At 42.9% G+C, this 27,092-nt stretch overlaps 2 protein-coding genes and 1 long non-coding RNA gene across 5 annotated transcripts in view; 2 read left to right on the top strand and 1 right to left on the bottom strand.

The window, feature by feature from the left end:
• Positions 1 to 19,149, top strand: part of LOC134414306 (ovostatin-like) — a 25,003-nt gene extending 5,854 nt beyond the window's left edge. The window contains exons 8-36 of the mRNA XM_063148672.1: positions 219 to 330; positions 685 to 799; positions 1,003 to 1,112; positions 2,263 to 2,421; positions 2,792 to 3,019; positions 3,342 to 3,399; positions 3,869 to 4,014; positions 5,115 to 5,264; positions 5,829 to 5,999; positions 6,372 to 6,504; positions 7,125 to 7,221; positions 7,725 to 7,953; positions 8,506 to 8,629; positions 8,960 to 9,078; positions 9,524 to 9,575; positions 10,353 to 10,436; positions 11,332 to 11,508; positions 12,007 to 12,088; positions 12,504 to 12,660; positions 13,076 to 13,150; positions 14,138 to 14,303; positions 14,559 to 14,779; positions 15,349 to 15,564; positions 15,969 to 16,093; positions 16,270 to 16,360; positions 16,890 to 16,958; positions 17,890 to 17,995; positions 18,336 to 18,409; positions 19,132 to 19,149. Coding sequence (XP_063004742.1) covers positions 219 to 330; positions 685 to 799; positions 1,003 to 1,112; positions 2,263 to 2,421; positions 2,792 to 3,019; positions 3,342 to 3,399; positions 3,869 to 4,014; positions 5,115 to 5,264; positions 5,829 to 5,999; positions 6,372 to 6,504; positions 7,125 to 7,221; positions 7,725 to 7,953; positions 8,506 to 8,629; positions 8,960 to 9,078; positions 9,524 to 9,575; positions 10,353 to 10,436; positions 11,332 to 11,508; positions 12,007 to 12,088; positions 12,504 to 12,660; positions 13,076 to 13,150; positions 14,138 to 14,303; positions 14,559 to 14,779; positions 15,349 to 15,564; positions 15,969 to 16,093; positions 16,270 to 16,360; positions 16,890 to 16,958; positions 17,890 to 17,995; positions 18,336 to 18,409; positions 19,132 to 19,149 — 3,664 coding nt within the window. The remainder of the gene's footprint in view (positions 1 to 218; positions 331 to 684; positions 800 to 1,002; positions 1,113 to 2,262; positions 2,422 to 2,791; positions 3,020 to 3,341; positions 3,400 to 3,868; positions 4,015 to 5,114; positions 5,265 to 5,828; positions 6,000 to 6,371; positions 6,505 to 7,124; positions 7,222 to 7,724; positions 7,954 to 8,505; positions 8,630 to 8,959; positions 9,079 to 9,523; positions 9,576 to 10,352; positions 10,437 to 11,331; positions 11,509 to 12,006; positions 12,089 to 12,503; positions 12,661 to 13,075; positions 13,151 to 14,137; positions 14,304 to 14,558; positions 14,780 to 15,348; positions 15,565 to 15,968; positions 16,094 to 16,269; positions 16,361 to 16,889; positions 16,959 to 17,889; positions 17,996 to 18,335; positions 18,410 to 19,131) is intronic.
• LOC134414307 (uncharacterized) lies at positions 17,684 to 27,092 on the bottom strand. The gene is made up of 4 exons (XR_010026701.1): positions 26,977 to 27,092; positions 25,318 to 25,789; positions 22,096 to 22,132; positions 17,684 to 20,745 (listed from the first exon to the last, which is right to left on the bottom strand). It is a non-coding gene; the product is annotated as an uncharacterized LOC134414307 (long non-coding RNA).
• LOC134414304 (alpha-2-macroglobulin-like) overlaps positions 26,420 to 27,092 on the top strand; it is a 37,010-nt gene continuing 36,337 nt past the window's right edge. For 2 of the 3 annotated variants that reach the window (XM_063148669.1, XM_063148666.1), the window contains exon 1: positions 26,420 to 26,632. In XM_063148669.1, coding sequence (XP_063004739.1) covers positions 26,544 to 26,632 — 89 coding nt within the window. In that variant the 5' untranslated portion in view covers positions 26,420 to 26,543. The remainder of the gene's footprint in view (positions 26,633 to 27,092) is intronic. The other variant, XM_063148667.1, reaches the window with a different exon arrangement.

Below are 27,092 nucleotides of genomic sequence, written 5' to 3'. Positions count from 1 at the left end.
TCATAGGTTTAGGTGTGAAAAAGAACTAATTTTGATTTCTGAGTTGTATTTTCTATTTTGTTAAAGCAGGAGAGTTAGGAAAAACCTGTGAAACTATTCCATGCTCTGGCTTCCCAGCTCACTGCTGTCCTGAATCTATTCCTGCACACATTAGCTTAAGATTGTTTTTCAAGCATTAGCTCACAGACCTCATCAGATCATATTTCCTCTTCCCCTAGGTACACCTATGGCCAGCCTATTGAAGGGAAAGTCAAGCTCAGTGTGTGCAGGGATTTTGATTCATATGGGAGGTGCAAGAAAAGCCCAGTTTGTCAATCATTTACCAAAAATGTATGACACATAATTATTATTCCTCTTCATGCTTTTCCTCTCTTCTCTGTTCTTGTTTCTCTCCCTTTGCTCATCACGCTTGGCTTTCTCTCTTTCATGCTTCTCTTCACCCTACTCATCTCTCTGTGGTATGACTGGCTAGGAGCTCGGGGCACCTCATTCTCTTCTTGGCCTCCTGCAGGACTGAAGGATTGACATGCTTCTTTTTCATGACTCAGTTTCCCATAAACATGTATAAATCATGTTGAAAGTACTGGGAAAGGCTTCACTCACTAAAGAAGGTTCCTGTATATTGTCAACACCCTTTGCAAGCTATGATCCTTGACAACAGGATTTGTTTTCTTCCCTGTCCAGCTGGAGACAGATGGTTGCCTCTCTCATGTCTTCAGCTCCAACATCTTTGAGTTACATCGCACTGGTTACATGAGGAACCTTGACGTGAAAGCCACTGTGACAGAGAAAGGAACAGGTAATCCCTTCCAGGCAGGCAGAAACAGCAAAAGTGGTGTGGTCAAGAAGGAGAATAGGAGATAGCCTCTGCTTGCTGAGTACCAGAATGTCCCCCTGAGGAGGGTTGTTTTTGCAAGCACAGTGACCATCTCCAGGCAAACTCTGCAGATGCTCTGTGCAGGACAAAGTGCATCTTCTCCTGACTCTGGGCATGTCTTCCAGGCCTGCAATTTACAGCTGCTCAGGTTATTTCCATAACTCGAGTGGTGAGCACCATACAGTTTGAGAACATGGATCGCCACTTCAGAAGAGGAATTCCTTACTTTGGACAGGTAAGCAAGAGCTTGGAGGGCTTGTGCTGAAGATGATTGAGAGGCAATCACATAACAACAATGATGGCAACATCTAGGGGACTGTTTGGTTGGGGGTGTTCTCCCCAGTCCTTTTCCTTACATACAATGCCCTACTGGTAATTCTGAATGCGGAAGACTATTAGTTCATTCTGAGTCTGATTCTGCCAGAAACACTTGAAATCAGAACAATTCATTAGCTAGCATTTCTCTAACTTGCATTTTAAGCTTGCTATAAATCACTGCCTCTCCCTTCAGATCTGACCATCACATGCCAGCCAGACATGAATAGAAGCACTGGTGGATGAGGGAAGAAAGAGGGAAAGGAATTTAGAGCACACAAAAAAAATCAAGGAAATAACAAGAGTTTCTGTCTCAGAAAGGTTTTTCATTATTTTGTTTCATGACAATACCCACATAACTCTGTCAGTTGTTTAAAGGGTAGGGATAAATCTCTCTCCTTCGGTTCATTTTTTGCCAATGAAGACAAAAATAAGGGGGACCAGTAACACTGAAAGGAGACGAAATTGTCTTTCAAAGGTGGGGTTTTTCCCCTCTGTAAAGTCTATATAACTTTCTTATTTGCTTCGCATTCCCACTCTGTTTTTTTTCTTTAAAAAAATCAAAATTAATTCTCACTTCTAGCAACATAGAATTTACTTAATGTGATCTGTTACTTGTTTAACACATAAACAGCAGAGACAGTGTAGACAGAATCAGAAAAATGTTTAAAGCAAAGATGTGGAGAAAAGGTTTTCACACACTGCAAATAGCAGCAGCAGACTCTCAAGAGTAAGGAAGGAAAAAAAGGAAGGGAGAAATGAAAATATATATTTCAAACTGGAAATGTATAGTCAGAAGGGACTGATCAGGAAAGAGATGATTCATTAAAGTTCTTGCTCCACAAGAGGACATTATCAGTGGTGTGGCAGATGCTGAGGAAGCTCCTGCTCCAAACCTCATAAGGTAGCTCAGATAGTTGCCAAAAAGCAAAGACAGAAATTTCAGTCATCAAGTATGGCTTTGAAGGAAGACAAAAAAGTAATTCTGCTGTTTGGAGAGCAAAGGAGTGCAAAATATCAGTATCTACATACAGAAAAACATTCAACATGTTTCACATTCCCTTTTACAGATTAAGCTGGTTGACAAAGACAACTCTCCAATTTCCAATGAGGTCATTCAGCTATATGTCAATAACAGGAATACAGACAACTTCACCACGGATCATAATGGTGTTGCTCAGTTTAGCATTGACACATCCGAAATGCTTGATCCCGAGATCAGTCTGAAAGTGAGTACAAAACAAGGCTAAATAAAGACAAAGAGAGAGATGGCTGCTCTCAAACTGAACCCAAAAAAAGGATGGAATTAGGTTTTAATTCTGGTAATAAAAATATGCTTTCTTCATCTTTCTTCATTGTGTACAGCTCTCAAAAACTACTATAAGAGGAGTGAGGAAAGCATCTGAGTTCTTGCAATACAATGACTTGAATGCAATGGCTTGCTGCAAGGCTGTTCTTTCCTCACCAGTTTTGCTTTAGATGCAGTTCTTATCTATATGCATTATGTGAACTAATCATTCTGATGTCAGAATGTGATGACAACTTCCCTAGTGACATGTGTTTGTTATCCTCTTATTCCCCACTCCCTCTCCTGTTCAGGCAGTTTATAAAACCAGTGACCACTGCCACTATGAAGGCTGGATAGAGCCTTACTACCCAGAAGCGTCTCTCTCCGTCCAGCGCTTCTACTCTTGGACTGGCAGTTTTGTGAGGATTGAGCCCGCGTGGAAAGACCTGAAATGTGGGCAGAAGAGGGTGATCACTGTGCACTATGTCTTAAACACAGAAGGATACAAGAGAATCAGCACCATGAACTTCTACTATGTGGTGAGTATGAGGTTGTGGGTTGGTTTGCTGAAAGGGCTTTGCTGGTCAGCTCTCTTGCAATCCATCCACAGGAAATTACAGCAGTGAGTCATCTTCATGGCATTCTCTGTCCCCCTTTTCCCTTCCTTTTGCTTCTGCTTTGTGACCAGCAACAAGGTCCCCAGCAGCAGCAGTGGGAATATTCAGCATGCCCTAAGGCTTATGTTTAAGTATTTGAGATCATCTCATTGTAGATTGTCCTGTCCACGCATAATGAACCTGATTGCTGCTTTCTCCCTCCAACTTCTGCCAACCCATACATGTCTTGATATTCTCTGCACAGGGCATGGCAAAAGGCAAGATTGTCCTTACAGGGGAAATTAAAGTTAATGTCCAAGCTGGTAAGTTAAGTTGCCAATCCATATTTTTGCATTAAAACAAACAAAGAAACAACCAAACACCCAGATGGCTGAATATAGCAGCAACAGGAAGGGCCGCATCTCTCTCCACCCATGCTTGTGTGCATGACAGTAGCACTACCACTAAGATCACCATAAAGTCAGGTTTAGTCCAGCAATTACTGAATTTTATGTTAGTCAAATAGTGTTCTCCAAAGATCTTCCCAAAGGATGACATAGGGAATGCAGAGTGTCTGCTCTAGGGTCCTATCTGAATATGGTGTTCAAATCTGCAATAAATCTGAGACCACCTGGATTAAATCCAGGCCCATCACCTCCTGGAAAATTGTTCAGTTTATCATATTCAGATTGCTCCACTGACTGGTAAAGTTACAGACCTGTTGAGTTTAGCTACTATTACAGTAAATCTTTGATATTCCTTCCTTATTGATGCCTTTATTTCTTCTGACAGGCCAGAATGGCACATTCACCATTCCCCTTGTGGTCAGTGAGAAAATGGCTCCAGTCCTTCGGTTGCTGGTGTACACCTTACACCCTGACAAGGAGCTGGTGGCAGACAGTGTTCCATTGCCAGTTGAGAAGTGTTTCAAACACAAGGTGAGAGGCACTAAGATATAGCAAGCCTTACCTGCTGCCAGATAAATACAAATTCTTTGTGTAGACATTTACAAGAGATTTCCAGTTTTGTTTCTTGTCTCCTTCTCCTTCTCTCTACATTACTCCTTTTATTTTTCTCTTTTCTCTTTGGCCTTATATCTTTCCTCTACCACTACCTCCTAACCTTATTGCCAGAAGACATATCTTCCTTTAACATTAAAAACTTTTCAGGAGACCCACATAAATCCCAAATTATTCATGACACTCTTAACTCTACTAGTGTTCAGTTCTGTTTTTAGACTTTCTATTCTTCAACATAGTGAACACACTTTAGACTAATCCCACTTCATCATTCAATCTAATTTTTTACTCTTTTTTGAAAAATTCAATTTAGGTTCAGCAGAACTAAATACACACAGAAAAGAAAGCCAAAATAGTAGTCTGGGGTTTAAGTATTTCTTCCTCTTTTTTTTTTTTTTTTTTATGGTACATTTTCATTCATCATTATAAACTCAGATTTCACCAGTAATATTTTTCTAATCTTTAGCTCCTAAAAGCTAAAATGCATGAAACTGTAGAACAGGACAAACCAAGTGAAATGAAACAAAATGTTTCTAATTGCCCCTCCTATTTTTTTCCACTTATCTAAAACAAATGTGAAACAGATTTTGTTCCAAATAGATTCAAAATCTGTTTTATACATTGCTAACATGGGCCATGGACCTAAGAAAAACATGATTTTCTCACAGTAGGGATTAGTGTATGTAGTCAAGTCATAATAATTTTCCATTTGATTTGATAATGACAGCAAAAGAATCACACTTTGTTTTAAATCACTTGAGGTAGGCTTCATTTAAAGAATCTAAATATGCTTATTGCCTAATATCACAAGAATCTAAATATGCTTATTTTGCCTAAGTCCCTGTTATAACAGAGGCCTGGCCAACAGCTACAGCAGAGACCAGACATTCTCCTACAGGCAGATCTTCTGTGCTTTAACAGAAAATCCTTCCACTGTCCTTCTTGTCCACTCCACACACAGTCAGAGCAGCCCCAGCAGCATGGGTCAGCCATGCCAACGTCTGTTTGATGAATTTCAGGTCCACTTGGAATTCTCTGAAAAGCATCTGCACCCAGCTTCCAATGTCAGCCTGGTCATTGAAGCTGCTGCCAACTCCTTCTGTGCTGTGAGGGCAGTGGATCAGAGTGTGCTGCTCCTGAAGCCAGAGAAAGAGCTGTCCATGGAAATGGTAAGCTACCAAATGCCTTGTCTCTTCCCATTGCTTCTTCCTCCTCCATTACAGCGTCTCTCCACTTGAAATCATTAGACTGAGTTAGAGTTTTACAGCTTCTGGTACGTGCTGGTCATAAGCCATCTTTAGTAGGCAATAATCAGATTTTGTTTCCTGTGGACTGCAAGTCCTCTTTCATCTGGGATTTAGTTTAACCCGTGACTGGTCTCTGGCAGCACAACCCTCCAGCATATCTGCCACTACTCCCAGTTCTGTGCCATCAGCAAACTTGCTGAGGGTAGACCCTTGCTGCAACATCCAGATCATCAAGGAAGATGTTGAGCAAGATTAGATCCAGTACTGGAGTACCCCGTGGTACATCACTGGTTGCTGGCCTCCAGCTAGACTTTGTGCCACTGATCCCTGCCCTCTGATCCCAGCCATTCAGCTGTTTCTCAGTCCAGGAAACAGGCATGGTTTCACACAGGTTATCATCTCAGTTTTGGCAATTTGCAGTATTTGATGGTGCAGGTAAGGTTGATGTTTACATGCTCACAGTTCCTGTTTCCTTACACCTCACAGGTTTACAGCCTGCATCCCCTACAAGACTTTCAAGGCTACGTCTTCCACGGGTTCAATCTAGAAGAAGATTCCAAAGAGCCCTGTGTCTCATCTGACCACATCTTTCACAAAGGCTTGTATTACACACCTGTAATGTCTGGATTAGGCCCAGATGTGTATCAATTCCTCAGGGTAAATGTCCTGTACATTACTTAAATATGCTTTAGTGAGTTGCTGCTTATGTAGTGTTAGATTCTGCAAACAGAGTATTTTTATATTAGTAAAATACATCTTTATATTAGTAAAATATTAGTAAAAAATATTAGTAAAATATATTTTTATATTAGTAAAGTATTAGTAAAACTCATACACAACAAACTCTCCTCTTAGATCTCTATTCTCAATTGATTCTGGTGCCTGCTGTGATTTTCCAGCACACACAAAGCTCCCAACGTGTCTCTGGGCACCTCTGTGCTGGAAACACAGCAATGGGAAAGAGGGAAGAATGGAACAAATCTCAGCTACAATGTGGTTACGGCTAACACTAAAATGTGTTTTTTACAGGATATGGGAATTAAATTTTTTACCAACTCAAAGGTTCGACAGCCAGTTGTGTGCACTGGTGAGACTGTAAGGCGCCAACCATACGTAGTGAATGCAGGGCACGTGGCTTCTGCACACCACATCAAATCATCAGGTAACACAGAGGACAAGAAAGAGATTTACCTTTCTCCTAAAGGAGGAGGTATTCTTGTTACACACACATGGACAGTACTCATTAACCACTTTGTTTTTTATATTAAATATAGGCCTGGCATTGAATGAGAGAGCTAAAGCTAATGGCCTATGCCCAAAAGAGTCTTTCCGGTCTACACTTCTGATTCATCTCCAGTTTCATCATGGGAATTGTTGGCAATTGGCAGTGTCACACAAAACTAACACTTGACATTGATTCCCTTCTGACCAGAGCTAGTTGGAAAAGACTGTGAGAATATGTGAACAGTAATCAGAGCTAAGAGTCAAGTGTTCTGAGTTCTAGCCCTAGGTCTCATGCTCATGAGAGACCACAACACTTCAAGCAATGTTTTCTTTTTCCTTTGACACCAGGTTATACCTAACTGAGGGATATATTAGCAGCATTTAATAATATTGGTGTGGCCATATGTGTATATAAGAATATTATATATTCTCAGTCAGAAGGTAATGGTAGAACACTTACTGTCCTTCATACTGGCCCATGCACATTCAAACCTGTCCTTTCTGGGCATCTCCATTATATGAACCAGGCTTTACTAAATTCTTATTATCTCTTACCAGCTGAAGCTGCTAGGGAGGAACGAGAGAGGGCAGTCATCCTTGAGACTATTCGGGAATTCTTTCCTGAAGCTTGGATTTGGGATATAGTTCCAATTAAGTGAGTACTGCTTCTTTCATATCTTTGCCTTGCTTTAGGAATTACTAATTATGTTCTCTGATGTCCTGCAAGGTGGCAATCCCTTGCCAACTCTTCTTCCTTTTTGGCCCAGAAGACCTCATTTTTCAGTCATCAGCTGCCCATCTGCCCTTCTCTTTTCCATGGTCTAATTCCAAAGATGTCCCTAAAGACATCTGTTGTCACAATGTGTATACCATGAGTCATGTTCCCTTCCTCAGAAGGACATGTTTATTTAAAATACAGATTTACAGAACAAGAATTCTGAGTTGTCCTTCCAAACTCAAGGATATGATGGGCAGAGGAACATTTAAATGATTAAAAATTTCTCAAATTTTAGTGATAAATTCCAGGGATTGTATGTAGGATTTCTGCAGACAGAAGAGGGGTGGTTCTGGTCCTCAAAACTTGTTGCATATACTGAGAAGCAAGTTATCTGAAATTTACTGTTTCTGAAGCTTTCATCCTTTCTCCATTCCCACCAGCTCTACTGGAAAAGCCAGCATCTCATACACCATCCCTGACACCATCACCAAATGGAAAGCCAGTGCTTTCTGTGTGGAAGGGTTGGCTGGATTTGGCATGTCTGTGCCTGCCACCCTGACAGCCTTGCAGCCTTTCTTTGTTGACTTGACCTTGCCATACTCCATCATACGAGGAGAGGATTTCCTGCTTAGAGCCACTGTCTTCAACTACCTTGACCACTGCATCAAGGTGTGTACTTCTGCCCACATTCCTAGACCTCATCCCATCTCCAAAGAAGCTGCAGCAAAATGATTGGTGCAGGTGGCTGGACCTGCTCTCGACTGAGGTACTGCTCATTCTAGCTGACAACAGATTATCCTGACTGGATTTGCCCTCTCAGAACAAACAGTACAGAGCAAAGGGCGATCTTGTGAGCTGTACTAGGCCGGATCTGTAAGGCAGCTGTATATCAAGATCCATAGAGAAAGGAAGCAAGTGCTTTGCACATTCACCATCCACAGATATGCAAGCCATCAATGGTTTCACTGGGGTCTTTTCCTTAAGAATCAGGTGTGCATAGGATGCTTAACATCCTGTGTTAACAGTGAGACTATTGAGAGAAGCAAGAGGTAAAATCTGATGGATGATTAATCAAACATCATCATCATCCAAGGCCTTAAATCTGCCCTACACTTAACTCCATATGTAAGCAGAGAGTGTCTCACCTCCTCTGACAATAAAGCACCATTTGCAATATGGCACAAAACCTTCATCCCATTGCATTACTCTTTCTGTTTTCAGATTAATGTCTCACTGTCAGATTCCCTTGATTATCAAGCCAAACTCATCTCCCCAGAGGATGATGGATGTGTATGTGCCAAGCAAAGAAGGACCTTTGTCTGGAATATTTTCCCCAAAGAAATTGGTAAGTGTTTTGAATCTACTTAGTTTTATGTTCCAAGATTGATACTAATTTATATCTTACCTGAAAAAACTTAATGCTTTTCCAACCCAGAGAGCTTGGCCTACCACTGTTCTTCCCAGTTCTCTGGATTAAAAAGCTTCTCCACAGCTTCAGTGTCTTTATCATTGCCATTTTTAGAGATCAGTTCTCTTCCCATATGTCTCACCTAGAGTGACTGACCATGCATTATGTTGAACTACTTCATCTTATTAATCAGATGAAATGTCTTACTTTGTTCATCATCCTGCATGGCAGGGGTCCATTTCTTTCCTTTTTTTGCTGCTATTTAAGGTAATGTGGTGTTCAGCATTACTGCAGAGACCAAGGATGATGAAGCTTGTGGAGACAAAGCTCCCAGGAACATCAGTATTGCCTACAGGGACACCCAGATCAGAACACTGCTGGTTGAGGTACTGCTGGCAGCTCTTACTGTTTGTCCTGCATTCCTTTTCCCGAGGAAACTAAAACATGCTGGAAGTACCAAAAGCAAGGAAAAGTTTTTCAGGTTCTCTAAAGAACTCCTGGTATTGCTCCACCTTCATTTGTCTGGGACAGGGTCTGGCTGTTCAATCTATGACCAAGTCCACTCCTATCTGATGTCCTCTTCCCTGAGGATCAGTGGGTGTTGACATGTCTCCCTCATGCAGAGGAGAAACTGGAAATGAGGGGCTCCATCTGATGTGATCTCCCTTTTAGGAGCAGCCACATCATCCATGAACTTGTAAACTGTTGCTTCAATCCACTTGTTCTGTGACATAGGAGGTTGGGGAAGGGGGTGGCATGTTGACACTGAATCTCTTCTGCATGCTTTTGTCTCATCCACTGCAAGTGTCTTTTCTTTCCATCTCCTTGCAGCCTGAAGGAATCAGAAGGGAAAAGACTCAAAACTCCTTAATTTGTACAGAAGGTAAGGGTCTTATATACCACTGTTGTGAGAAGAACTGAAAGGAAGTTTGGAGTCTGCACTCTTTCCTGCAGTGTTTGTTGATGGTTTCCCTTTCCTTTTTCCCAGATCTGTCCATATGACAGCTAACATGAGTGTAATATGAGTGAAAAACATGTTCCCTGCTACCAAATTCTTGTGTGGTCTGGTGCATATCACTGAGGCAGCATCTGTGCCTTGCCCAGATGTGCCCAGGTGTTGCAGAAAGGCTGTTATGAAGCTCTCAAAGGGAGATGACCTTTCTGTGCAAATTATGTCCAGTGTTTCTTTCACTCATGTTGAGTGCTGTCCTCTATTCCATGGATACCTGTATCTTACAGCTTTCCACCTCTGGTGGGAATGGGAGAGGGAATGTAATGTTCCTTCCCACACCATCTCAGTGTGATGGCAAACAGCTCCTAAGGTTTCCTGACTGGCCTAAAAGAGGTAAAAAAATCTGCTTTACCAATAGTGTCACTGAATGAATTCCCAAGGGTCACAGGTAACACAACCTGTGATCACCAACCTTACCCTGTTTCACTGGTTTCTATTGAGCAATGACAATGACCTGACCACTTGATCTTTTATTCACAATTTCAGTTTTGCTGTGTCCCCTTCTCTCTTCGTGTTCTTGGTGAATGCTGTGAGTTTCACTTTACTGCTGTCACTTGTGTGCAATTTTGTACTGTGCAATTTGTAACAGGAACGTTTCACTGTTATAATTAGTATTCCTCTACAAATGACAAATATTTTTCTCCACAGATGATGCAATTATTCAAGATATATCTCTAGAGCTACCTACAAATGTTTTGGAAGGATCAGCCAGAGCCTCCTTTTCTGTTGTTGGTAAATATATATTTAATAATATATATATATATATATATATATATATATATATATATATATATATATATATATATAAACAAAACATGAAAGCTCTTTCAAGATTCAAAATGTGAGTTTCCACTCTAGTGTGGGAAACTTTTGAGAAAAGAGACTGATTCTCATCTTGTCCAGCAATGCTCTGCATCAGCAAGATGAAGTTTAAATACCAGTTGCATCACTCTTCACTATTCTGTTTAAATTTAGTGCATTTGAAAGTCTTTCTCTGAAGCAGGAGCACAGTTCTGACTTATGACCTCAGCCAGATTCATACCAGTATGGTGTTTTTCTACACACTCACCTACAAATCAGAGATGCTAGTAGAATCTATTCATCTATTCAGTCTGTTCAGAATATGGATTTGGTTACACGACTCACTAGCCATAAAATCCTTGCTTAGTGACTTTTAGAAGCTCTTTCCAGAAATCCCTTGCTGGGTCTGTGCTACCTTTCCTAGAAATAACAACTAAGAGGTGGTCTGCGATACATCTGCATTATCAACATCCCTTTGCAGCATTAGCTGTTAATTTTGCAATAAATGCTTGCAATAATTAGCTCTGGCTATTCCCTTCCATCCTCTGGTAACAGAAGTTTCCTGTAAGTTCCCTTCATTTCCAGCAAGAAGTATCTGCTTAAAGTGGCACCTAAACAAGGAGTGTTTCTGGTAAGGGCAATTTAGACTATGCAAGGAGAGGCAGGGAAAGGATTCTTTGTTGACTGCAAAGCAGAACAAAGTTCTCTTTGGAAGCCTCCCAACCCCTGATAGGTTTTTATGACTCTGCCTGTGAAATGGAAATTACTGGTAATTTGAGTGACCACGAGTTGTGCTGATCCCCCTCTCTCATCTCCTCTTCCCCAGGTGACATCATGGGCACTGCCATGCAGAACCTGCACCAGCTCCTCCAGATGCCCTTTGGCTGTGGGGAGCAGAACATGGTCCTGTTTGCCCCCAACATCTACGTCCTGGACTATCTGAACAGGACAGGGCAGCTGAGCAGGGAGGTCAGATCCAAGGCCACTGGATACTTAGTGAGCGGTGAGAGCTTTGTGGTTCCCTTACAACGTGTGCTGAGATTCCTGCTGAGGGCCTGTGAGCAGCAGCAGCAGCAGCAGCAGCAGCATGTCTACCCTGGCGGGTGGCATCACAGCTGCAGCACAGCCCAGAGACCCAAGGATTTGCCCTGAACAAGACGTTTTTTACTTTCCTTTATCTTCTTATGTCTTTTTGCTGACATTCAACTGCCATGTTTTTCCTTTGAGGTTTTGTCTTCCAATCCCCTTCTCTTTTCCCACTCAGGCACAACATGTATCCTGATCCTGTATGCTTATTTGGAGCATTGAGCTGATAGAGCCCTGCCTATTCTCTCAGTGTTTCTGCCAGACAAGATGTTCCATACTTCCATTCCCTCAGAGCTCCCCTTCTGCTTGTTAGATATACATTGCCTTTCCATTCTTTCCCAGACAAATATGTCAGCAAACAAAATAGAGTTTTGATTTTACATCCAAGATCACTTCCTTTTCCATGTTCTTGCAGGCTACCAGAAGCAGCTGTCATACAAACGTCATGATGGGTCCTACAGCATCTTTGGCACCAGAGATAGGGAAGGGAACACTTGGTAAGTGACTGGGGGCAGAATTGGCTCAGAGATGAATTTACATTCAATTATTATGGTGCAGGTAAGAGGCAGCTTTACTGGCTGAATCAGATGTACAGAGCTGTCTAGGACTGGGCATTGGGAAGTACTAAAGGAAATGTCTCTCCATCCTCTGCCAGGCCAGGTGCATGAGAAGAAGTTGATCCCTAAAGACCCAGCTGACTTTCTGATTCACACTCCTGCTGTCTCCAATGAAAGCCATTGCACTGTGGTGCTCTGTAGACAGGGGCAGCCACAGAGTGTGCTGGACATTCTCCCCATGTCCCATCTAGCTACCACTCCTCTAACTATTCTCTCTCTCAGGAGCACGAACAGGAGGGCTGATTTCTTCTGTTTCTTCCAGTGCTCATCTCACATCTCCATCCTTCCCTTGCAGGCTCACTGCCTTTGTGTACAGATCATTTGCACAAGCTGGTCGCTTCATCTACATTGATGACCGTGTCCAGTCTCAAACCCTGCTGTGGCTGTCCAGCAAACAGAAGCTAGATGGATGTTTCCGGAGTGCTGGCACACTCTTCAACAATGCCTTGAAGGTAGCAGAGAATTACTACTTGGTCAAATTTATACTTTTTCATTAAGAATATGTTCTCCTATTACTGCCAAAAACTATAAATTGCTCGAAATACCTGTCTTCTTCCAAGGGCTAATTCTCTGCATCTTATAATGAGTATTTTCAGCTCAGTCAGCTTTTGTACACCTGCTTTACATGTTATGTGCCCCTGAGATAGGGTTACAGGAGTGTAAGCTTGAAGGAGTGATGTTTTTGGACTTAATAAGAAAAGGCTTCCCTGGATTTGTGAGCTATTCAAGAGCTATGTGACTGCTCTCTTTCCCTTCAGGCTGCCTGTAGAACTGTCCATACTCTCTCAGCTGGGACATGGCAATTAATATTGAAAGGCTCTCATCTGTGGCATTTACAGATTATTCCTCTCTCCATGTTGTTTCCAGGGAGGAGTAGACGACGAGCTGTCGCTTTCTGCCTACACCACCATTGCCATGCTGGAAGCTGGGCACTCCAGCTCGGTAAGGAGACTTATCTGATACTCAGATGGAACTGGTCCCTGGCTGTTGCCTTGGGTCCAGCACCTGCTAAATTGTCTAGGTAGTAAGAGAGAGAAAGAGAGGGAGAGAGCTCCCAGAGTAGGGGACCATGCTCTGTATCTGCACTGGTTGCTGTGACAGAGAAAATCTCCATCTCTACATCTCTTAAACCACCAGTCTTTGAGCAGAAACTGTACATACCTCTGTGGGATTACATCTTCTATTTGCCAGTCACAAAACATTTAGTGACATCCTTTAGTTTCCAATAAAAAGACTTGATAGGTAGAAACCTACACATGATAGGTAGTAACACACACACCTTGGCTTAGCTTCAAAGACAGCCCAGTCAAGAAAGTAAGTTGTTGCAGGTAAATCTATAAAATCTACAAATGGAACTAAAAGGTATCCTGGAAAAACAAATGTCCATCAGAGCAAAAGCTGATCTGTCCTTTTCAAAATTTGGCAGTACAAAGGTGACTAGAGAGGTGATGTTAGACTTCAATACATGAGTTAGCCTCCACTTTTTCGTATCCTTTCTGGAGACATGGAGTCAAACTGTAAATTTTTTGTGGGTGTAAGCCTAGTACAACATTGCAGAATTAAAGTTACACCAAAGTCAGTGAGGATAGAAACCACTAAGTTAGATTTGTTCAAGACAACAAACTCTTGACTATAGAAATTCAGAGCAAATAATTATCATGGAGGTAAGCAGAAGGAATTATCTGTGAAATCTATGGACCAACCTTGTCAAGAACACCATTAAAAGCTACTTGATTTGTTTGATGCTTCCTGCGAAATCTCTCCTTGAATAATTCTGTATTCTCTTTCCTGAAGTCATTATACAAGCTCAAGTCCCAATCTCATTGCTGTGATAGTGACAGGATGAGGAACAAGTTTAAAGAAAATAAATTTTTGAGCAGGTGAAGACTACTATCCTGAATTAAACCCATATGCTTTTTTGTTTTTAAGTACCCTGTAATCCGAAATGCCTTTTTTTGTCTGGAGACTGCATCTGAGAAGAATATCAGTGAAATTTACACCCAGGCACTCATGGCCTATGCTTTCTGCTTAGCTGGCAAGTCAGAAAAATGTGAATCATTCCTTGAAGAGTTACAGAAATCAGCAAAGGAAGTTGGTGAGTTTCGGTCACATGGAGAATTTGGGAAATGGGAAGATGGAACAGATCTTACTGATGGTCTAACCTTGACAATATTGAGAGAGTGGGCACATGAGCCAAACCACATGAATGATCTGTGGACTTAATCTGCAGTGCATTCATTGATGTGCAGAGAGTCCTTCTGAGGAAGAGGCCCAGACGCAGTGAGACTCCAAGGCAGTCCAGAGCAGTGGCACCTGTAATCAGTTGTGGTTCCTCTCTTTGTTTATTCAGATGGCTCACAGCACTGGGAGCAGGAGCAGAGGCCTCCATCAGACAAATCTCCCTCCTTCCTTGACCATGCCCCTTCGGCTGATGTTGAGATCACCAGTTACGTGTTGTTGGCATTGCTCTACAAACCCAACCGGAATACAGAGGATCTCACCAAGGCCTCAGGGATTGTGCAGTGGATCATCAGGCAGCAGAATCCCTATGGAGGTTTCTCTTCTACCCAGGTGCCAAAACTACCTTCCACTCCACAGCTAGTCCTAGGAATTGGGGCACTGTTTTAGGGTTCCAGCAGGGCTCTGACTACCTAGTTCTGTTTCTCTTTTCTAATTGCTGTCTGAGAGAAACCAAACCTTCATATTAGGAGATCAAAATACTTTTTTCCCCCCTCTTCTTAACTACAGAAAGTTTGAAACCCTACAAGAGTAATTTGACTAGCAATAAATAGATATTTGTGTAGGGGATGAGCCTAGAAAACACCAAGTCCCATCTGTCAGGTGACCCATGAGTTGTGTGTAGCTCCCCAGAAAACACCGACTTCCCCACTATGAAAAACTCTAGAAGTGCACTCTGCTTCTCAGATTTTATGTTCTGAGACCCTTGTGTCAGGAGAGAGATTCTCCTACCCTAAAGCATACATGAGAGAATGAAATGGCTCCTTTTGTACAGGAACCCTGGAATTATACACTAATTCAGGAAGAAGCAAGTGTGATGGGTATTGCAACAGTGACTTTGATCTCCTCTGCACTGGTCACGCTGTGTAGCCAATTGTCTTTTATTATTTCTTTTTCTTCAGGACACAGTCATTGCTCTTCAAGCACTCGCTGCTTATGGAGAGGCCACCTACAGGTCTTCTTCACAAAACGGAGTCAAGATCACTTCCCAAAAGCCATTTGAGAAGGTATTTTTTGTCAACAATGAGAACAGGCTCCTGGTGCAACAGACTCCCCTTCCAGAGGTCCCTGGGAAATACAGCCTGACAATGAATGGCACTGGATGTGTATTTATGCAAGTAAATGTCTGCTTTGTTCTTCATTGTGTCTCATATTTTGCATACAAGATAGTAATTGTTTTGATGATTTTCTATCTGACTCCTCTTTATTTTTCCCAATTGTTTGATTTCCCTAAACCATTTAAACACTCTTTTTTCCATCCCACATCTCTGAGTCCTGGGGAGTCCTGGCATGGAAAAAGAGTCCTTTCTGATCAACATCTGGCTTCTTTCTGGGAGGTGGCTCTGAGTACAAGCACCTTCATTGTTAAAGAGCAGAAGTCACGTGTTCATCATTGATATAAGCAAGCATCTTCCATATAAAACCAAGTGTAACATTGCCAGAAAACTTCACTAAGTCTGTTTTTTTGGAATGCAAAAAAAACTTTGGCATTCTTGAACAAAAGGGTTTTTTCCTCTTCCAGACAGCATTGAGATACAACATTCACCTTCCAGAGGGGTCCTCTGGATTTCTGCTTTCAGTACAGACATCAAATGCTTCCTGCCCACAGGACAGACCAGCAAAATTTGATATTGTCCTCGTAAGCAGGTAATGTGCCACCAGCAAACCAGCTGCACAGATGACGAGGCACACAGAGAACATTGCTGTGTGTTTTCACTGCAGCTGATGAAGTCAAGAACCACAGGCTGATCGATATGCTGCTGGTATCAGCCTGTTAGACACAGAGTCCCCAAAGACCCTGACAGGGCCCTCTGTTGTTTCAGCTACATGGGGAAACGCAGCAGCTCCAACATGCTCATCATTGATGTGAAGATGCTCTCTGGCTTTGTTCCTGTTAAGTCATCCCTGGATAAGGTAAACTTAGAGGAGCAAGGCTAAATTACCAGAGGCATGGTTAAGAGCCATTTAGCCACAGACGCTGTGAGGTGTTTGCATGGCTGCACTGTTCATTCCTGGGTGGAGGGAATGCCCTCCAGGGAGCTTCAAACACACTGACCCTCCTGTATTTAAAACTAGGAAGGGTTTCAGCTCAAGCCCAAGCAGCTGGCAGCCACAACTGGGCACTGCCCAGGTCAGGAAGGGGTGGGAAACCTCTCAGACTAGCTCTGAAATGCAGATCACACCAGAGTCAGGCAGAATTCCACAAGTGAATTGCAGCAACTCGTGCATTTGGAAAGAGCTCATACTCCCCGCTAAGTCAAGTGGTAGGTTTTTGTCCATCCTTTCAATCTATTGGACTCTATTTGGACTCTTAAAAGTCAACTACCAACCCTTGAAACTTGACTAGGAGAAGAATGAATACCAATGCAGCAGTAGGGTCTGATGCAGCACTTGTTTTGTAATGTTTTACAAATATATTTATCTCCATTTTCTTGATTCAAAGCTCATTGGCAGTCGAACAGTGATGCAAGTAGAAAACAAGAAAAATCACGTCCTCCTTTATCTGCAAAATGTAAGTTCTGGTCACTGTCTATTCAATTTTCACAAAGGATGGAAACAGCATGTAATGGTATAACCACAATATGGATATCCCCTATATGGTGCATTTATCATGTTCTCTTCCTCAACAGTCTTCTACTGTTATCACTAAGCTGCTTACTTCCCAAACTGCATGTAACTTTCCAACCTTCCAAAGAGCTTCAAACTGACAGCTGTCCTGCCAGCAACTACAAAATCAAAAATGCTCATTTAAAAAAAAAATAGCACATTGAAATTAAACAACATTCTTTCTTATTTCAGTAAAAAGCAGATAAACACCAGAAAAGTAGTTCCCTTGTGTTTATGCCTCTTTGGTAGGCTTCTTATAAACCTCGGTCTTTCCAACAGGACGTGAAACACTGCTTTCATTCTCCTCTGGAAAGATCTTCTTTGCTTCTCTTACACTAGATCATTGCAAAATTCTGCTTGTAATTTAATCCCTGAATCAGAATTTGCTTAGCAAATAATTTACTCAGGGCACTGTAGAACTAACAGAAGCCAATACCCCAGTGACAGACTCTGCAAATTGATTCCCAGTTTCTTGGTGGCGCATAATGTCCATGTCTGAAGTGGGAGGAATTGGAATACCAAATTTTATTATCCTGACTGTTGCGAGGTCCTGGAAAATTAAACTCAGTCCTTTTGGACATTTTTCCCACCTCTGGCAACAGGATATGCAATAATTACAGAATCAGGTGATACAAGCAGCACAGAAAAATCTATTAACTTTTCAGTTCAGTTTCACTTTGGACTCTCCAAGCGTGTTTGGATAATGGCTGTCCCATATCTGTGGGTGTGGCATCAGTGGGATTTGGAATATGCAGCCTGTCAGTTACCACCCTTGTCTGCTCTGGATGGTGCTGTACAAAAAAAAGACTGATGTGATCTCTGACCTTCCATCCCAGCTCTCACAGAAGAAAAGGAAGGAAATCACTTTCTCGGTTGAGCAGGACTTTGTAGTGACCCACCCCAAGCCAGCACCTGTGCAGATCTATGACTACTATGAAACAGGTATGGCTTTGATTTTAACCAGCGTGAAGAGTGGGGACAGGCACAGCAGAAACAGTGTGCCTTAAGGGACAGCCAGAACCAGCCCTGCTGCAAACAGCACTCCTCTGGACTCCATCAGCACCTGAATCTGGGGCCAGGGGAGAGACTCATTTCACTTTATTCACCTTGGTCTCATGCCCAAGGTGATCAGTAGGCATGACTAGAAAGTTATGAAAATACATGCACCAGAATAAAGGATATTTCAAGGATCTCCAGTTTAAGCATGCATAGGTTATGTCCAGGAAAAGGCACAAGAAGGGTTCTCCAGGGTAACAAGAATGTTTCTATTCTTCTCCTCCAGGAGAGTATGCTGTTGCTCAATACTCATCACCTTGCAAAGAGGTTGTTGCAGAAACGGACTGTGGATTCAAAAAGGTAAGTGAAAGCCAGAAAATAACCCAACAGGCAGATAAGAAAGTGAACTATAAAGCAGCAACAGCAGAATGAGTAGAACAGGAACCATTCTCAAATAAATGAAGTCTCCTTAAGGCTTCTCAGAAAGCAGAGACAGTGGCCAGGTCCTGTCCCATGAACCAGTGGAATCTAAGTGGGGACCACGCTGCTGTTCATGGGAAGAGCTTAGCATCTAGAATGAAAGCCAAAGTGCAGAATAATGGAAAGACCGGGAAATACCTTCAAAGCTTCCCCAAAAGCACAGATATGTACCAAAGAACCATTTACCTATGGCCATCCTCAAAAGTCTTCCCTCTGTAGCCTATGCTTCCCAGACCCAAGCAAAGTTTTCCACATGGACTAACAGAAACATTTTCTGGGACAGTAAATACATTTATCTGAGGAGAACACCAGGTGGCATGAATCATGCAGGCAATGTATTCACTAGTCAGAGGATGATGCTGCTGGGCTGTAGAGGAGGTCAGGTCTGCATCCTGCTCAGCACAGCAGTTCTGCTGGCTGCTGTCTCATGAGCAGTTTCTCAGGAGTCCAGGCACAGCTTGCTGCAAGACCTTGGTCCAGCTTTTGTCTGTTTCACACAGAAAGAATTGACTACCCTGTATCTTGAAAAAAATGTCTGTGTTTTATAACCTGCAACTCTTGGTTGTCACTGAGGTTATTTTCTTTTGGATTTTCACCTGCAGGAGCATCATAAATGTTGAACAAGTGGTCAAGAATCCTATTTTCTTCTGTCATGAAGTCCTGGAAAAAGCCATTGCATCACAGTGGGACTCCATGATGTTGATTGAGCTAGTGTCTGAATCTGTTTCCTTTCACAGCGCATCTCTCCAGCTCTGTAGCATAATCAGGTATATCTTTCCACCAATAAACCTCCCTTTTACACTGGGCATTGGCTTTTTTTCAGTGTCACAGAGGAGGCATTTTGATGATAGCCCACATGCCATGACTGCTGGCTGGGGGAGGATGAGAAGAGGAACGCACTTGTCTTGCGTGCAGCACTCTGCCTCGTCCCTCAGCTACAGCTGATAACCCCTGGCCACTCCTGCAATACACAGGGTGTTCAGTCCCCCCACATGCAGAGATGGCACCCACTGCTCATGGCTGCTGGACAGCCCCTCCCTCACCTTTCCCCAGGCCTGTGACAGCACTGCCTTTGCCCTCTGGCATAAGAGTAAGGGTTTAGGTGAGAACATCGTGGAGTGACTGCATTGTGCTCACCAGAGACAGGTGAGGAAAGGGACAGCTTGCAGTCCAGACCTGTGAGTGCCTGGACCCACATCCTCCATCTCACCCTGCCGGGCCCTCCAAGTCTGGCCAGAGTTTGTCCAAACCAATCCAGGATGCATCACGGTAGGAGCCACCAGCAGCGACCCTCCCCGTGTTCCCGCCCCTCTGCTCATCCCCTCCTTCATCGAGCTTGGAGCCGTGGTGGTTCCTGCAAACGCTAACACACTAGCAGAGCAGCATCGGGAGGGCTGGGGGAAGAAACACGGGGGCAGCAGCCGTGCCCTCGCCCATCCCACAGGCCTCCAGGGCCTCGGTTCGCGCTCCGCTCCGTGCATCCCAGTACCAGGGATGCAGCAGGAGCACAACGGGAACCACTGCCGCAGGGCCCAGCAGGGATTTAAGTGCAAACTGCTCAGGTGCCGAGGGCTAACAGTGCTAGGATGTGTTTTGACAGGATCCATTCCACCAGGAGATTTGCTAATGGTTGCGGTAGCATTTTTTTTCCGGTGAAAATTAATCATCAGACCAATGGAGGATATTCCTCTCCCCAAAACATTTTTTTTTTTTCTCTCTGCACTAAAAAATTTGAGTTTTAGTACTCCACAGGGCTTGCCATGCAGGATATGCATGATACTGATGTTATAAAAAGCCACTTTCTTAAGTTCCACAGACAAGAAATTTGTGGGACACGAAATAGCTTTGGGTACATTTCTGATCTGCATGCAGAATGTCAAAATTAAAACATCACTGGCAGTAGGAGGAAAAGGAGGAAAGCAAGAAAGGCTGTGAATTTTGCATTCCTGACGCAGCCCAGATTGTAGCAACCGACTTGATTTACATGAGCATCAGGCTGGACTAAAGCAAGAGAAATCAATAGTTATGGTAACAAGGTTGAAAAGGAGAGCAGACTGAGTGGATGTGGATACAGGGTGTATATCTTCCTGAGGAATGTAAGGCCAATTAAGTTAAGGCTTCAGCATCTCACATGGAACTCATAAAAATCCCTTCAGGTCTGGCCAAATATGTTATTCTGTTCTGCTGAACATAGTTTCCTGGGAAGAAACAGGGTCCTGGGGAAAAAAAATAAAGTGCATTTTTATCATACTTTTGAAATCTTATCTTCCTCTTAGATCAAACCTGCCTATTAAAACATGAAATGCTCATTTCCCACTGCACTCTCTTCCTTTGCATACTGAAAATGTAATGTTTGTTGCCCAATTTTATCCTTCAACTCAAACATAATTGCTCATTGCAGTCAGATCTAATAAATATCCCATGCTCATACTCTCCCTCCACATTTTTACATCTAGATCATGTCTCCCTGGCTTCCATTCCCACAGGGAACAGCAATATTTTTAAAACACATTCCAACACCTCCAAGATGTCTGGAACCTTGGTGTCATGTTTCAGCTCTAGGTTTTGTGCCACACACCTGAAACTGAAGCAAGTATATTAACTGTGGGCTGAACAAGCCAGGGACACCCACCAGCCTGAATGTCATTTCTTCTTCTCTCATCTGATAATCCTGAGGTGCCAGGGATCTGGGGAGTGTTCCAGGCCTCAGAGGGTAGAATTACTGTAATTTTTTAGACATACAGACTAAGCAGACTGTGTTGCCCAAATGTGACAAAATCAGGCTCACTGGCCCAAGAGCTGCTACGAGGTACCATACTGCTGCCAACTCAAAGGCACATGCACTGGCTTTCTGTGCTTGGTATTGCACATACCTATTTTAAAAAGGTGAAACTGTTGTGAAGGATATTGCACTGGGTCAGGAACACTACAATAAGTGGGAAACTCCCAGCTTCACTGTGAGTGTCTGCCACTGTCCTTTCACCTGCTCTGGATGTCTTATGGGTCCATGCATGGCTCTGCTAGAAGTACATTAAAAGCTATTCTGAAATGCAATTTTTATTGATAAAAAGGATTAACAAAGTATAATCACGTCATAGTGTCTTTTACTGAAGTGCTCTGTCAAGCTTACTTCCCTTTTATGTGTTAAGTAATTCTTTGTAGAGTTTATTTGTGCCGTGGGAATTGATTTGCTGCCCATGTGGAGTCCACACTCAAGGATCTGCAAAAGGCTGATGTTATAGCCTAGTTAAGAAGAAGAAATCTAACGACCATACCTTCTTTGAAAAGTGAACATAAATGCTTTTACAGTAGAAGATGAGTGGCATCCACAATGCAGGCAGCAGGATGCAAAATCTAGAGGAAAAATGGGTCTCTCCAGAAAAATAAGCTCTGGTGTAGAAGCATTCTCTTGCTTAGGCCCCTCAAATGCTTAGCTAGGGTCAGACAAAGGAGTCTTCAGTTCTGGGAGTTTGGTTGCTCCATCTTTTGACCCAAATCCTCTGTGATCCCCACAGTGTCACAGCAACAGTGCCAAACTATTAGACAATGGTACAGCAAGATCTCACCTGTATGATTTAGATGTTCAGATCTTCTTCTCAGCACCTGTGTCAAATACGGAATATGAGTAATGACCAACCAATTCAATGATCATAGAAGGCCAGAAATGTGTCAGAACACCCTTCAGCCAACAAATGACAATATCAAATTGCTCTGAGGAAGCAACTCAGCTTTGTTCTCTGATTATTTCTTTGTTGAGTTCATTTGTACCTGGTGGACACTTAGGGAGGTAGGGCTTTGTCTGAACTGATGTGACCCCCACCATCTGATTCATCAGCCAGGTGACACAGAAGTGTGGGCACACGTCTGGCACCACTGGCTGTGCAACGCCAAATGTCAGAGAAGGACTTCCTGAGGCACATCACTCATACATTTGAATTTTTTTATTCAGAGCAACAATGAAAAGTTTCCTCAAGGATTTTCAAGTGGAAAAGCAACTCAGTCTAAGCTAGTCCCATAGCTCACAGTAAGAGAAAGCTTCTTTCTGCTTGACCTAGTAAAGGATCACTTTTTGAGGGTCAAGAAAATCCTAAAAGCAAGGCATTACATTGAATACAGGATCTAATAACCTCTTCCAAGGGAATGTCTCACTCTTCCCTTTCTGATACTCCTGCAGCTCAGCACACTGATCTCCTTTCTGGCACACCACTGTTCCTACTGGGCAAACCAGGATCTCCCTTAAGAACATGATTTCAGTAGGACCCCATTTTGTCACACTGTGTGTATATAACCTGTCAGCTGGGAGATTTAAAAAGTCCTGTTTGAGAGGGAAGAGAGACAGATGAACAAGGCAGTCAAAGGTGAAGGGAATAAAAATCACCACTGGCTATGACAGGGCTCTGTGCATGCTGCTAAAGTGCTAACCTCACACATTTTTTCAGCCTCCTACCCTTTGACTCACTGCCCATAAGGAGGTTAAGGCTGGGTTATTACTGGAAGCAATTGCATAACTGTGCCAGATGTTTTCTACTTCACTTCTCTAGAAGTGATAAGCTCTAGGTCCCAGCAGTTCCCCTTCTATCCTTGCTCTCAAGGCAAGGTGTGTCCCCAAGGTGTGTGCCAAGGTGAAGCACATCTGGAAAGTCCTGTGCACTGATTGTGGGATGCACAGCTGGCTCTCCCTTCAGAGCCCATGGCTGCTTAGGAGAGGTCTTGTCCTGTTCCCAGGACAGGCTCTGTAGCTGGACACTGTGTTGAAAAGTTCCCTGATAAATGGTGTGTTCTCCAGCTGTGTTACACTGCTCACACACCTTCCCCTGACTGAAATGTCAGCTCTGCCCTGCCAAACAAATTGGAACAGAACAAAGCAGAGGTGCAGGGGAAAGGATTAAATGTGACAATATCTGATTGCCTCGCCTCATGCTCCACTAGGACTTTATTTGGTTTTCGTAGAGCATCCTCTATCTCAAAATCCTGGACAGACACACCAGCTGAGCCCCAGCTCCTGTCTGCACTGGGAAAGGACTCATGTGCTGGTACCAAACATCTGGCTTAGCTGTAGCACAGAGAGAGCCCAATGGCCTTGTATCATGTCACCATGGTGATTATGAATATCAGGGGTTTTCTCTTCACTGCTCATGGCCTTGTGCTATGAAGTGTGGATGGTCTCTGGGGATGGGTGTCTCATGGCACCTGTGGGTACCTGTTCTGTTGTTACATAGCCCTTGGGAGAAACAATTTTTTTCCTTTCACATGCTCACTGTTTCTCTGTATGAATCTTGGCCTGTTTACCTTTGCTCCTGCCACTGTGCACCTCTGAGGAAAGCCTGGCTCAAACACTGTCCAACCTGACTTAGACATAACCTCAGGGCCAGCAGAAGAACCTTCATGAGATGCCTGTACCTGAGGAGAGAGGTAGTCCAGACACTAACTTTACAGCCAAAGCTAAACAGAAAGTCTATATGCATTTAATATATCTTTTTATATGGAAAATTTTTGTCTGAAGAGTCATATGACTCAAAAAAAAGCATAATTGATTGACCTGAATGCTGGTCAGAGACACATTTGTAAATGTTTTGGCTTTTTCTACCCCCCTCCTTGACAAAATTCTGAGTAGTACAAAAGTATAAATTAAAACAGCTTGTCATTTGTTACTGCATCAGGGATTATCTTCAATTCTCTGCAATATCCAAAAATATCTGCTAACATGCGAGCAGTTTCCTGTTTACAGGTTTTTAAATTATTAGAGAGTGTTCACTAGTTCCCTTAGATGGATTTTATAATGGGATTTCAGCAATTTATCCTACTCTGTGTGTGCTGTGTACTGTAAGTATCAAATAGACACACGCTGGATTTCTCATGCTTCAGGGTAAACAACCTTGTTTATAGCCTTTTTTACAGCATACAGTATAAATTTCTTCTAAGGCAAGACCAAATTTATATGTACTGTGGATGTTTGTTATAACACAGCTGAGAAAGACAGAAAACCTCTAAATACCTTGTATATGGCTTACCCTACAGATGGCCACCTCACATCACGGAAAATATGGTCACAGGACCATTTATAAAATTCAGCTACCAATCTGGTTTGCAATTTAATCTATAAAGTGCATTAAAATGAAAATAATTCATTGATGGTTTTGCCATGCCTGAATTTAGTCATTTGTTCGTATGACACCTCAGAAATATGAGTTATATTTGACAGCCCAGCTGTCCACGTCTGGGAAAGGCAGTTCATCTGCTGTCAGGCCCTTCTCTCAGGTTAAATTATTCAACAAGCAACTAAAGTAGATAATCTTTATTCATTCTGACATTTCCAGTTTCATTTGAAGTTTAGCTGATGAAGCTGTTTTATGGTATTTCATTTCATTGTGTATCTTCCTGTTCCTGCTTGGTACAACTTGTAAAATGTTCATATTTTCTGAGGTTTTTTTTAATAGATGACCTTCCCTTCACTGTGGTCTGTGAAGCATTTTGTCTCCTATACAATGAGAAACCCCTTTTTATGTCTTTGGGTGTTGCCATTATTCCTATTGATTTATCTAAGTACTTTTTCCTGTCATACTTCTTTGTCATACGAAATAAATTGCTTTGGGTTTGTTTGCTTTTGCTTTTTCTCAGGCTGGGAAAACTAATATCATCATTTGGATTTCCTTTAAAATAACAATACTGATGTTTGTGGTTTTTTCTCTCCTGTAGTATTTTTTCTGCCTTTAGCTGAACAGCTAATACAATTTGTTAACTGGAGCTGTTCATATAAGTCTTGAGTTTTACAGTGGGTTTTTCCTCACCTGTCACCACACAAAGCTGCTGGCATTAAGGAGAGACATTCCTCTGCTAGAGCTGCTGGTTTCCAACAGGAGTTCTTGGGTGAAAGTGCATGGACCACCTTAGGCATGATACCAGTGTCTTCAAGAAACGTTTCCACAGCTTTTTCTTTTCACACATGCCTGTTCTTCAAAGGTTAAAGTTCACTTTATTGCTTGGCTTTGGCCTTGAGGGTCGAGCATTGTGCTACATCCTTGAGGAGACTGAACAGGATCACATTAGAGAAACAAGTGTCTTTCTTGGGATTATTTACCTTTGGTGGCAAAGGTGCCAAAACTGTTTAAGACTTCTGGAGCAGACAAGGATTTCCGCATGTACAAGTGCTGTGAAAGTACAGAGAGTATTTACAGACACCTTTTCTTCCTGCAATTGCAGTCAGCAGCAAGGAAGGAGTTGTCCACTCTGCTTTTGGACAATTGGCAGTCACCTACAAAGCTAAAAAATAGAAACTGAAAAATCAGAGGAAACTATACCAGGATTGGCTTAAAGTGATTAAAATTAAACAGCTCAATATCTTACTTTGTTTTCAAGGGAAAATGTGTTTTCTATAGTGGTTATAAACTTGGAGGTGTAGGACACATCAAATTTTTGTGTCATCTTTGCCAGGCAAAGCAGTGAGGACTGTAAGGCTCGGAGGAAATTTTGCAGAATGTGGCATGCTGTGACTGGAATTCATCAATATTCATGATGGCCCGTGTTAACTTATTAATTTTACCTTCTGTGTCAGTCAATCCAAATCAAAACAATATATTTTAAAGTGCTGATAAAGAGGAACTGTGAAGGAAATATTGTGGAAATTTAAATCAGATTGCTGTGATTGGATGCTGCCCACAGGGAATATTACCATGTGCTGAACACAGTTCACATCCCCAACACTGTGGATTTCTGATGGGTTAAGGAAAACAGAGTATGAATCATTCAAAGATTTCTAATATAAGCATTACCCAAATAAATACCCTTCCCCCACTTGCAGAGTCTCTGGCCAAATCCTGTCCCTGTGTTCCAGCTCCTCCTTGCTGCCTCTCCCTGTTTCCGGATGGGCCCTGGCCCCCAGCCCTTATCTCCTCCAGCCCCTGGGCTGTTTGCAGAGAGCAGCTATAAAGAGGCTGACAGAGCACCGAGTGGAGGGGAATTACAAGGTGCAGGAAAACAGCAGCACTGCTTGGCTCAGCACAACCTGCTCTGCACCATGGGGAAGGACAAGCTGCCCAGCAAACCAAACATCTTCCTCCTTCTTCTCTTCTTCCTTCCTGGAAATACTTCTCTCAACACAGAACCGTAAGCTACACGTGCGGAGGGGGGAGGGAGGTCTACGTGGCCCCTTTTTCCTGCAGTTTTCTTCCCACTAATAACCAAGCCCTGAGTTTCCTGCACAGCTCTGACAGTGCTCCTGCTCCCATCCTGTAATCCCCCGGCTGTCCAGCCCTGGGACCCCTCCCCACCACCATCTCTGCCCGTGGCCTCCTTCCACCCTCCCCAAATCTCTGCGGACAGTGCCCACAGTCCTGCCCTGGTAGTCCAAACCTGGATCTTCTCAATACCTTTGCCCAAGTATGTTACTGCCTTGAAACCTCTCAGGGCCTGGGATGTTGTGGGCATGATGCCGGGATCCAGGTGCTCACCTTTCCCAGAGTGTCCTTGTTTCAATCACTGAGTTACTTCTCCCCATTCTCCTGTTGCTTCCCAAGCCAGTTTGTTCCCCTTTCTCCTGCCAGTTTGTTTCCCTTGGCAGCCTCAG

The sequence above is a fragment of the Melospiza melodia genome, chromosome 2 (genome assembly GCF_035770615.1).
Source record: "Melospiza melodia melodia isolate bMelMel2 chromosome 2, bMelMel2.pri, whole genome shotgun sequence".
Lineage (NCBI taxonomy): Eukaryota > Metazoa > Chordata > Aves > Passeriformes > Passerellidae > Melospiza > Melospiza melodia.
The sequence above is the reverse complement of the archived record's forward strand: the minus strand, read 5'-3'. Positions and strand labels throughout refer to the sequence as shown.